The sequence below is a fragment of the Leptinotarsa decemlineata genome, unplaced genomic scaffold (genome assembly GCF_025532065.1).
Source record: "Leptinotarsa decemlineata unplaced genomic scaffold, Ldec_3_MD MMD2_P_RNA_scaffold_2, whole genome shotgun sequence".
NCBI lineage: Eukaryota > Metazoa > Arthropoda > Insecta > Coleoptera > Chrysomelidae > Leptinotarsa > Leptinotarsa decemlineata.
The window spans coordinates 21,758,667-21,771,475 of NW_027412529.1; the positions used below are offsets into that span (position 1 = coordinate 21,758,667).

Sequence of the window (12,809 nt, forward strand, 5' to 3'; positions counted from 1 at the left end):
GTTTTTATTTTGATACTACAGCTCATTTTTCTATATTATGTGAGAATATGGGGCGGAACAAAAACAAAAATTTGAATCTCACATATACATACATTAAATGTAATGGATCACTTTGTATGAGTAGAGACAAAAATTGAATATGATGGAATTGGCCGGTACTTGAAAATCCATTACTAACGTAATCAAACAAAATTTTATTGTGAGATTTTCATTAAACAGTTTTAAAAAAACGTGACAAGTGGTTAGCCATATAATGGCTGAAGAAGAAGCCATTGTATGGCAAAGAAAGTGTTACATTTTTGTAAAATTGTTTAGTGAACATCTCAAAATAAAGTGTTTTCTGAAAATGTTTGACAAAAATTGTTTTCACTCTTTTCATACATTATGACTGATTATATGTACATGTTGAGCTCCTTCTTTAGTCATAATGTACATCACAGTGTACATATCTGACCTTGAACACCCAAGGCCACCCAGGCATTCAAGCGGGTTCAAATTTATAGTAAAAACAACCTTTTATGAAAAAACAAAAAAAATTGTTTTCATAATTTATGACTGAAAGGGTTAACAGAAAAATATATTTCATCATAATTATCAGATTGCAATAATTTTTTAAAATGCACAAACGAATAATATAAAATCTTGTAGCTGTAATAACTCAACACGTACAAAGTTAACAGATGCGTAGCAAAATACCTAACCCACTTGCACTGGGGCTTGCTTTAACAGCTAATCTGTAATTTTGTCTGGTCAGGTGTGAACTATCGAAAATATCTGGCTACTAAGGAAATATCTCATAATCACTCAAATAACTTATATAAAATTTAGCTTGTATACTAGAATGTGAGTACAACTATTAAATTCAAATTTTCTTGGATGTATGTGGCCCTGCACCCGCATCTACAGCTAACCTTTGAGTTTTTCTTGTCAGGTATTAGTATTAGAACTGTCGAAGTCCTTTCACCGAGGAATCATCTTATAATATACCCAAATAACATACAAAATTTAGCTTTTATAATAAGTACAGTTACAATTTATTAAAGTTCAAGAGTATCCTGTGATATGTTTTTACATCTTTGCTACCTGTTACCTGCCAAAGCTACGATGATCCAAACTTCATAGTAGCCCATTGGCCTCTGATGATGGAGCTATGCGCTGAGAAACTTTCAGTTTTTATAAAACAACGAAGACCTGGCATACACAGGCTCTCAAACAACGAATCTCCAAATTTTATTTCCTAACATCTGTAGGATCATGCTTTTACTTGTGATTTTACCCCAATATAATCTGAAAAATAAATCCAGATCAATAGAGAATCTGTTATCATATAAACTTCGAGAATGGCACAGGAAAAAGAGACAATGAGTTTTTTATGTGTTATATTTTCTCATTTAGAGATATTTAATAGGTACATTGTTTTGTAAGTATTTTCATAATCTAAAGACATCTTAATTCAGGCTAAATATATTCAAATATCAACTACCCCATTACAAATGAACTACTATAAATACATACATGTATGTGTATATATATATATATATAAATGTATGTATGTATATGATTTTATACTCGTATTATTTAAATTTTCAAAAACAGGCATTAGTTCGCTTGAAGTACTCTGTTAACAATTACTTTTTTCTAACAGATGACCTCGACAACCTTTACAATACTTTTCAAAGACTTATTTGATAATGAAATTTGCTTGCAACAGGTCAACACGTACAAATCTATAAAGCTGATTTACAGTGGTAGAGGACAATATGAGTTCAGTAAAATGTATGAAGAAGTTAAAGGAGGGACAAGTTATGTGAATATAATGTTAGCTTAATTATTAAATAACATGTTTGTCAATAACTATCAGGCTTAAGAATTATAAAACAATGCAACACTCAAGTCACACTCATATATTGAATATACAGTTTCATTAGATCATTGTCGGTAGACATAGGATTTCTTATAGATAACATAATACAAAATAATATCTTTTGAGCAACAAATACTTCACAAAAATTGTATGTTTTATAGAAACATACCCTTATGTTAAATTATGCTAAAAATTATGAGAATACCTAATGTAATGTACTATTTCACTAGATAAAATCCCATAAGAAATTGCACTATATTTAAGGGTCCTAAATATTTTAAAGTGATTTATTGTATATTTTTCTTTTAATTTAAAACTTAGCCAGTACCTGTACATCAGTCGAATTCTTCTAATTTTTACTCCTCTAAATTTATAATTACACTAACAATTCAATTAACTATGTCAGTAATGGTAATATAAAATACATTTCATAAATAATCTATTATTAATTTGTAGATTTATTTTGTATTAGTGTAATATCTAAGAACTAATGTAATTTAAATAATACCTCTTCATTAGACATAAATGTATATTAATATATTCGTGTGTACAATGAACTTCAAATACTTCATTACAGGAAGTAGAATGATCTACGTAGATAATGAATTTTTTTTATAACAGGCCCCAACTTGTAACTACTCAAGAACTAAAAAAGAATTGAATAGGTGTTTGAAATGTTCATCTTGTTCAAAAGATTATTTTTGAAACGAGGTATTTCATATACATATTGAGGATAAGATATAATTGTTACTGTTCTACCGAATACCTTGTCTTTTTCCATCTTCAAATATTGAAACAGTACCTGACACTGGTCAAAATGGAAGAATAAACAAGATTTAATTATGTGCATTAATTCATAGAATATGAATAACAGTTCGAATTGTGGTTTATATGTATTTACAATAACTCCCCCACCATAAGATAAAGGGAATAAATTGAACTAATTTATCAACAACTATTCAATTAGACTAACGATATAACTTGACATGTGATGAAATCAAAACAATTTAAAATATAGCTGCTATTGAAAATAATATATCAAGAATGAGAATGATGAATAAAACTGGAAGAAATAATAATGTCCCCTCGGTTAAGTCTTTAAACGCATTATTTTAAGTTTTTTCAAATCAGACAAATGAATGGACGCTAATCAGGTTCGTAACCACTCTACTATCATTGAATCATCCCCATGTTTTGTCAAATTTACTAGATTAAAAACTACAATCTACTTAGAGACCGATTTGTAATTTGTAATATTGGTCTGAATCAACCGAGAATAATTTTCGACTAAAACTAGAAAACAATATTCTTTTACTTCTAAACTACTTACGAACATTGCTTATGTAGATTGTCACAATCAAAATTAAAAAAAAAATATATAAAATCTGGATAAATAACATCAATTACAATGTGATTAGATAGACAGACAAGGCCCAGACAGACAGAATTCTCATATACTAAATATTAATTACCTTGATTTCATAGGTTACTTATTTTTCTAGATTATTTTCAGAAAATGCTATGTCTCTTCCTGAGGTATAGTGGTGTGCAAAACTGAGGTGACTGCAAAAATTTATTTCAGACACGTTACCTTGGACACTCAAAGAACAAACTGATACCAGTGCAGAAAATTGAATGTCCCAAGAAAAATATTTCAGTAAAATGGTAAACTCGTAACACTGTAAAACAATTTTCTACAGATCAATATTTAAAAATAACCAAATTTTAAATATTCCTGTGAAAGACATTACTTTCACATATATACAAAATAAAATAACTTGTTTTGTGAGTTTGTTGGCAGTGGTCTGCTAACTGACATTACCAAAGGCAATGACCAAATAGAACTCCAGGAAGATCTTTCCTCCGAACGTTAAGGAGAAATCCAAAAAAGTTGAAATGGTAAAGAAACAGCCATAACTGATAATATACTATGATCATAAAAGTTAAATTAATTCGATTAGGAAGCAGTTCTCGAAATATTTTTCAAAATATACAATTTTCCTCCTAAACCTCACAATAAAATCTTATATTGTAAAAATAAATATCTGGCATTAGTTTGCTCAATATCGTAGAGATATTAATACTTGCGTTGATCACAAACACTATTCTTAAATAGGTAGGTAACCTAACTGAACAAATAAGTCTTTTTGAAATGCTTCTAGAAATATGTCAACAATTATAAAATGTAGGTTTATCCTATTTTATGACAATAGATTTTATAAAACTAAAATGTATTTTTAAAAACATTCTCATATTCGAGTTTCCTCCCAAGCATTAAGGAAGTAAAAAAAAGTGTTTCTGCTGAAATAAACGATCAGTCGAACACTGTCACCAACAGACAATTGGTAGAACTTTGCATGTAAGTGTAAAGATAGCAAGTGAAACCCAAGTATTCCCTCTCTCAAAAGTGTCCCACATATAGTTCAACTATTTTCAATGAAGTATACTTGATGTTTGAATCTTTCAAATAAGTTAGATAAAGCAGAATTTAAAACATATTTTGATGCATGTCAAAAAAATATTTACATCCAAATAGAATGGATTCACCAAAAAGTAATACTTAAATAGAAAATTATTTTGATAACAATAAAATATATAAAAAGTGAATAAGGTAGCTTATTAAACATTCAGAAAAGTGTGTTACTAACATTGAGAACCAATTCTTTATCTACTTGGACGTGTATCCTGGCAATATAACTCATCAAAATGAAATACACAATTGTGTCAAGAATAAAAAACAACTCAATTTATTGTAGAGATAGTCGAGATATCAATTTTATGGTTTATTTATTATATATTCTTCATAAGGTCTGATGAAACGTTGTGTTAGAACTCCTGATACATAGTAATTTTTTTTTATTGAATTAAAAATACGGATTTGTCATCCATCTGAGAAAAAGCAATAAAGAATAGAGATAATAGCAACTATTGAAATGATAAACGTTGAAAATATTCTGGAATAGTTTTTCCTTTGTTATATTCAGAATATATTTCTGCAATAAACTCGAGGACATCATATCTGGAATGTCTTAAAATGAATTGTCCTCAATCGAGATCCCATGTAGTGAGTATTAGGTCTATACTTTTGTCAATTAGCATCGAAATAATTGCTGATGCTCCTTGTAAATGATTTCTCGCAGTATTTATTAATAACTTGTGAAAGAATTGTTGAAAGCCAAATAAAAAATTAAATAAATTTTTGCTACCATAATATCTGTTTTTATTTTCAAGTTGAAAAGAGTTGTGAGAGGAACATGACGGGTCTCCTTGTTCAGCCAGATGTGATTCTGGATTTCAATTACCAATGTGTACTCTACGGCAAATTGTATTTACACTTATAAATACTCTATCGAAGTAGTGTCCTAACATACATTCGTTAATCTTAAAATAATTAGACTGTCTGCATGTAAAAATGAAGAATAACTTAGATAGAATACATTTAAATAGTATATGTACATACAAATTATGTTGCCTAAAATTTGTTAAAATAGAATACAGGGACTAGAGAACGTTTAACTTACCAAGCTATCTGTAGAACATAATAAATTAACACAAAAAATTATTCATTACATCTATTGTAAATGCATCGGACTTAAAGTTTAAAAGAATACTTACTCACTAAAAAAAGGAATCACAATCATTGTAAAATAATTAATAATTATTATAATTAGAAAATAGCAATTGCCATGCAGACACTCTAACCACCAAAAGTAGATGAGGTAAAATTTGAATTCATACACTATTTAAATATATTAAATTTATAACAACTTGAGCGTAGCTTAAAATTAGTCAACATTTCTGTCTGTCTGTTGAATATAGAAAGAAGAGAAACTTTCTTGGTTTAGGAAAAAATTAATATCAAGTTAAAATTTTTCAACACTACATAAAACCAAAGAATTGATTGTGATTTAATGGAATTTGCAATCATATTTAACCTAAACCTGCTCAAAAATGAAAGGCAGGTGGGTGGTCCTAATTTGCATAATAATAGCTCTCAATTAATTGAAATCTATTATAGCTTCAAAATTGGTGGTTAGTAATTTTTGATAATTATTTCTTTTTTGTTACAATTTTGGGATTCTTAGAGGATCCATTTTACACAATTGAATGAATTCAAGAGCAATGTGATTTCATCTCAGTGAAGAATTCTAAATCCAAAGACGGGGTTACTTTTATTAGTGAATTTTGCAAAAAAAAATTATGTCTTGGAAATATTGTAACACTAACTTCATGAATTGTCAACTTCATGTCTAAATATATACAGTGAGTGAATTACTGCAGTACTCTCATGTCAAGCAATTTCAATTCATTAAAACAAATATGCACTGGAACTCTTTTATAAAAAATTACCATATGCAGTAAACTTTCAATATTTCATTATTCAACTTGAAAAGGGACTCAATGAATTTAGGTTAGTTAATACAATAATAGCAAGAAACTTTACATAATTTTTTGAACAAATTTCGTTTTTCTAATTTTTCAAAAATTTTAATTAGAAAATTATTCCAGATATAAATAAAAATTATCTGATGAACAGTAACCTGGATGCCAATACAAAAAAAAACGTCTTTAGGGCCGCAAAAAATTGTACTCAGTGTTGGGAAAAATAGAATTTCAATCTGGATATAGCATAGTACCATATTTGAGAATCAGTTTGATTCATTTCAGTTGATGAGTTAGGCTTTTCAATGTGCACAATGGGCCAAGAGACACAGGAGTCCCCAAGAATTTATCTCAACTGAAAATATTTTTTTTAAGTACACAAAAAATTGTCTGTTTGTCCAGATGTGGATGGAACACTACTAGGGTATGCTTTGCTAAAATGTTATGGAAGTTAATAAGAAAGTTAAATTATATTATTATTTTTATGCATATGAGGAAAAATATGGATTTTCAATTCTGAAGAAGTTTTCGAAATATTTATCAGAATTTTGTTCGGCTTGTTACACCTACTGCTTTCATCTACTATTATCAATATTATATAATAAATATAATTGTCATATTGTGACACAGGAGAGATCTGGATTTAGGATAATTTCTTACTAAATGCTTAGTCATTTTTTCACCTGTTTGAAAAAGTCTAAACTGACATTATTGTTTCCCTATTCCAAATTTGAATTAGGTAGAATCAAGTTAAGCGATAATAAAACAATATTATGTCCGTGGAAGCAGTTGCGGACATCAATTACAAAGGTCAGGTTAGCTAACAGACTGAGGATGTTGGTGAGTCATTTGTCTGTCTAATCAGAGTAATTGATTTTGGCGGGAGTGACCAATCCGGCTGCTCTCTTCACGTTTATCAAGCCAACACGTTTCCAACTGTTATAACACATACCCATATTATTTAAATTGTTGACATGCTTCAATGTGATTCCTGTGGATCCTTCAGTTACCCAATTAGGCTCATTGATTTTTTTCTCAAATACATGTGGATTAGGAGTGATATCAGATGGGAAAAAAGTTTTGATTGAATTAAAATAAACACGGATATTTTTAGGAGCACAGCTGGTCAATAGGATTTGAACAGGAGTCACATTGCTAGAATAAAGATGATCGAAAGGTTGTCAAGAACTGGGCCACTCTTTAAAATCATTAAAATGTTTAGCACCTGCATTGGGTGGTTGTGACGAATATCCTCCAACTTGTGATCCAGCATCGCTACCATATGACCTTGGAGGAGCTCCATAGCCATCAGCTGAATATGATCCATAACTGGCATAGTTGTAGTCTGATCCCGGTTTGGAGTTTGTTGCAGAGTTTGACATATTTGGAGGTGCGCTGGGAGTGGCAGGACCACCGGGACCAGATTGGCCCCTAGAGTACATATCCCCTGCAATATACCCTGTCAGCAACAGTTTAATTACTTAATAAAATGTCCTTATTTGGGAAGTAATTCACATGCTTACCGGATGGTGCAGTTGATCCACTATTTTGTGGCATATTCCAACTATTCCAACTTGCTGCTCCACTGCCTGCATTAGGACCTGAATAAAATAAAGACCATTTAGTATTGAGAAGGGGTACATTTTTAGGAGACATTAGAAATAACCAATGAAGAATCTAGATATTTTTGGTAGATCCACAGAAAAAATTGCACTAGAATAAAGAGTATTAATAAGAAAAAGGTTGCAAATGTTATGCCTTTATAATTTTTTACAGTATATATGATAGAAAAAAAGGGGGGGGGAAAGACAGAAGACTCAAGAGATCATCCACAAAGGTCAACATCTTTATATAATGAATGCTAACAAAAAATGAAAGTCGAAGTATCAGAAAAATAAGTGAAGTTATTGAGATATTTCCATATTGAAGTCATTATATTTTTTCCTCAAATAAAACCATAGTTTCCTTTGGATTTCTGCAACAAGGTGGAGCTGTTGAGAAAAGGTCTTGTGTAATAATAATAATAATTTTATTAATCTCAAGAAACACAGTTTTTAGACACGTCAATACATTTTCTAAAATATGTTAGAGAGGATAAGATTCGTCAATATAGTTTCTAAAAAAATGATTGTAGATAAATTATAGTTTTTTAGGCTATCAATTTTTATGCAATTCGCCACTAGATGGCGCTGCAGAACAATTTTTTGAATGCACTGTTCTATAACGCTGCGCACGCCTAAGTTCGTTGATTCTGATTCTGTCAAAACGTTGGAACAGCAGCGATACAGCAACATAGTACTAGTCTTTCCATATACAAATAATATCAGGGAAGTGGCATTCAACAGTGTTGCTCTTCCACACAACCCCCAAATTACCAACAGATTCGGAGGCATAAGTGAAAATACCAAGATTTGAAAAAACAAATACATTAGGAATCCTTCCAGCAAATGGGGAGCTAGCTATCAAAGAATCTGGAAAGGAGTTGAAGACTTTTACGGATGAATATAAAAATCGCCTTTGAAAAAGTAGTTTCGTATGAGGGAGTACAATATTTATAAGAGAACCTTCTTGATAGACGAAATATATCTGATCTTCTCAGAATTTTGTATAATAGATAAACTGGAGCATTAGGCTAGTATTATATATAATCAAAGTTGAGTAAAAGTTCGGGAGGTGACCACAAAAGTGTCTCTTTCTTCTTGAATAACTTCAAAAAATTGATCAATTTCATATAAGGGATGTTTGGTTAATATTTTCTTCAATAAGTTTTTGAATCTTCTGAATGGCAAGTTAAGAAATTCGACAGATAAGGCATTGTATAGCTTAATTCCTATATTATCTGTTCTTTTCAAACTATTAGCTGTAGTCAATAGATGTTTTGGCGTAAATGTGTATTATATTAGAAATGTACTATAATGATGTAATAATGAATTTTTTATTAAACGCTTTGTATCAACACCGTCACTACAAACTTTTTTTCGTCAAATATGGACCCTTCTCTTTTATTACTAATATTGATGAAGCGATAAAATCATAATTCAGTGGTATATAGCACCTGATATTCTTATAGTTTCATTTGAAATGCATTATCAATGACAATTTTCAATTAGGGTCCCGTCATTATTTCTTTTGTGAATTGTTTTTAATCAATACCGTAGATTGCTGAGGAGAGCGGTGTGATGATTGCAACCTAGGACCTTCCAACCTACCTCAACTTGGGTGGCATGTCGCTAACGACGGATCCCGATTCTGAGTTGACAGAGTGCTTTGCATATTGGATTTGCATCTTTATCATAGTATACTACTATAGTAGTGTACTATATAGAATTTGAATCTTTCTCAAAGTTTACTACACTAGTCAAGCCCTGTCATTTGATACCCATATTGAGGTAGTTGTGAAAGAATATGTAATCCGCCATTTTGTAGCTGCGGCCATCGTGAATTTGCATATCTTTCAACGTGTACTACTATTCTTCTAGTCAAACTGTCATTTGATACCCATATCGAGGTAGTTGTAAAAAACATGTAATTCGTCAATTTGTAGCTGCGGCCATTTTGAATCTGCATCTTTTTCAGAGTACTACTATTTCACTTGTCAAGCCCTGCCATTTGATACCCATATTGTGGTAGTTGTAAAAAATATGTAATCAGTCATTTGTGGCTGCGACCATCTTGGATTTACAATGATACTGAATTTATTGAATTGTATTGTTTTCAAAATTAAATATGTGTACTAAATTTCAGATCAATCTGTCAACAGGAATGGGCCAAACTTCATTTACTGAATTTGACACAAATAAATAAGCAAACAAACAGAGCAACCTAAATAAAACCGTTTGAATAAAAATGACTGAAATATTAAATATACTAAAAACAACAGAAGCAAAATATTCAGATGGGATACATGAAAAAAAAAAACAACGTCGAAAATAAAAAAGTAAATGAAAAATACTATGAAGTTTAAAAAACTGAGAACGCCAATTTGTAAGGAAAACAAATTATTGTGATCCTGATTGAAAATGAATGAGTTGAAGAATAAGTAACATGTCAATTATATACAAACAATAAAAATAGAAATTCAAAAATGAAAACAGGAAACCAAAATAATAAAGATGAATGACATGAAACAATGGAAAAAAAATAAGAATAAATGAACGAGATTTCAAACCAGGTTACTTCATGACACATTTCGATTATTAGCATCCAAAATTGTCGTCAAATGATTTTTAATTTCAGATCACAATAATTTGTTTTCTTTACAAATTATTGTTCCAATATTTTTTCAATATCCTACTAATAATTCATTTAATTTAATTTTTCTTCTCATTTTTTATAATCATTTCTCTTTAAAAATCTCAACTGAATATTTTGGCCCACTTCCTTTATTAATCCAAATAACTATTGACATGACTATTATAAACCCACTCAATTATAAACTATTATAAACCCACTCAATTAGATAAAATTTTGTTCTGAATTTGGATGTTGGATTGCTTTTTGAAAATTATTATTTTTCATTTCTGTTCGTTCATAACTTTTTCACAAAATTTTCATAAAGCTTGCTCATTTCGTCCTAACATATGTCGGGAAAGACAACATGAATAATATACATTTGCGGATGCAAAAAAGTGCTAGACATGTGAACAAAATATACAGAAGGAATCAATATAGATAGTGAAGCAGAATCTACTTGAAAGTGACAGAATCGGATATTATTTTTTTGAAAACAGAGAAATATGAGATAGTGTTCTGAAATTACATAAATATTCAATATAAGCAATTATATTCATACTGAAGACATTATTTCTGGAGGACGCAAAATGCATTTTCTGCGAAAGGACGCAATATATATATATATATATATATATATATATAGATCATTTCAGATGGTACTGACGAGGAACAAGTACTCCGAAACCGGTTTATCAGTGGTCGTTCAGACCAAATGCAAATAATAATTTCTGCATTTCATATAAAGAAAATTACTTGTGACAAATCTTCCAAATGGAAGACGTTGCACAGGTCCCTGATTGGTGGTTTTACTTTATATATATATATATATATATATATATATATATATATATAGCTATAGCCTACTACACTTGGGAATATGCAGATAAAGACCCTGGCGTCCGTCAATTCACAAAACACACACACACCCAAATTGTATGACTAATCCCAGCAAAACAATAAGTCCTTTTATCTTTAATCATTGTCATCAATTCAGTTACACTTACTGCAACTACCCTAAAGATAACAATATCATTTGTTCTTGAAAATTGTAGAACTATTCATGTAATGCAGTATAATGATAGTAATTTAAAAAAAAAAACCAACATACCATACTCACCATATGACCCATAACCCTGTTGCTGAGGTGGTCCACCGTAATTGTTTCCCCATTGTGGTGGAGGTCCTTGAGGTGCTGGTGGTGCACCCCAACCTTGATATGATCCTGGCCCTGAAGGAGTACCGTATCCAGCATAGCTCTGCTGTTGTGGAGATGTACCCCAACCTTGATAACTCTGCATCATATTGGGACCCATAGGAGCACCAATGCTCATTGGTGGCCCGCCCATCTGGCCATTTGGACCTTGTATCATTCCCATAGGAGCTTGAGGGGGTCCCCAAGCTGATGATGGATCCCCTCCCATTTTAGTTCCACCTGAACCATCTCGCGGTTCAGCTTTTTTTATTTCAACCTAAAAAATTGTATTTATAATAACATTTATGTTTATACATTACATGAAACTAACTTGTTTTCCATTTAAATTAACAAAATGTTCCGATACACATCGGTCAACAGCTTCATCATCTTCGAATGATAAGAATCCAAATCCTGAAAATTAACACAATGAAAAAAATTAATAATTTGTCATTTCTAATACATTACCCCTCGATTTTTTCTTTTCTTGGTCATACATTATGACAACTTCCATAACCTTTCCAAACCGTGTAAAGAAACTTCTGAGGTCAGTCTCCGTCACATTCGATGGCAAACCACCCAAAAACACTTTAGGATATCCTCCACCCTTTTTTGGTTTTTGCAAAGTCCGTGGATTGCATGGTTTAGGATCAATTGTTCTGCAAAAAAAACAGTTGAATTTACAAATATTAATTTGATAATATAGAAAAACACTAGAGTGTTTTATTTTATAATATTTGTAAATATATAAATAGAAATTAGTGAACACATCCTTCATTTCAGTGCAGAATCAGAAATTGTCTTATGTATTGAAATATGCAGATATAAACGTTAATAACAATAGTGCTAAAGTAATATTATTAGCGAAATTCATTCAGCATGAATTTATTCAATACGAGACTTTAGAGAAATAGTTCATCAAATATAAAAAGAGCAATACGAGTGCGAGCTAGTGAATTTCGTTGTTTCTCTGTTGACAGTTACTCATCAAAAACCGTTTTTTCGGCAGGGAAAGTGATGACGACTGTTTTTTGAGAAAGTCATGGAGTTATTTTGATCGTGGAATTGGCTGCGGTGGTAGTGCGCCCGACTCACGATCGGAAGGCCATGGGTTCGATTCCCGCCTCGACCAGATAT

General features: G+C 30.9%; 1 protein-coding gene across 6 annotated transcripts in view; it reads right to left on the bottom strand.

The window, feature by feature from the left end:
* Positions 1 to 12,809, bottom strand: part of Hrb27C (Heterogeneous nuclear ribonucleoprotein at 27C) — a 37,192-nt gene that overhangs the window by 13,897 nt on the left and 10,486 nt on the right. For 2 of the 6 annotated variants that reach the window (XM_074185502.1, XM_074185491.1), the window contains exons 3-7: positions 12,141 to 12,331; positions 12,004 to 12,086; positions 11,589 to 11,949; positions 7,771 to 7,848; positions 7,473 to 7,706 (exon numbers count right to left, since the gene is read on the bottom strand). In XM_074185502.1, coding sequence (XP_074041603.1) covers positions 7,473 to 7,706; positions 7,771 to 7,848; positions 11,589 to 11,949; positions 12,004 to 12,086; positions 12,141 to 12,331 — 947 coding nt within the window. Of the gene's footprint in view, positions 1 to 6,516; positions 7,184 to 7,472; positions 7,707 to 7,770; positions 7,849 to 11,588; positions 11,950 to 12,003; positions 12,087 to 12,140; positions 12,332 to 12,809 lie in introns of those variants that run through there. The other 4 variants (XM_074185509.1, XM_074185497.1, XM_074185499.1 and 1 more) reach the window with 4 other exon arrangements.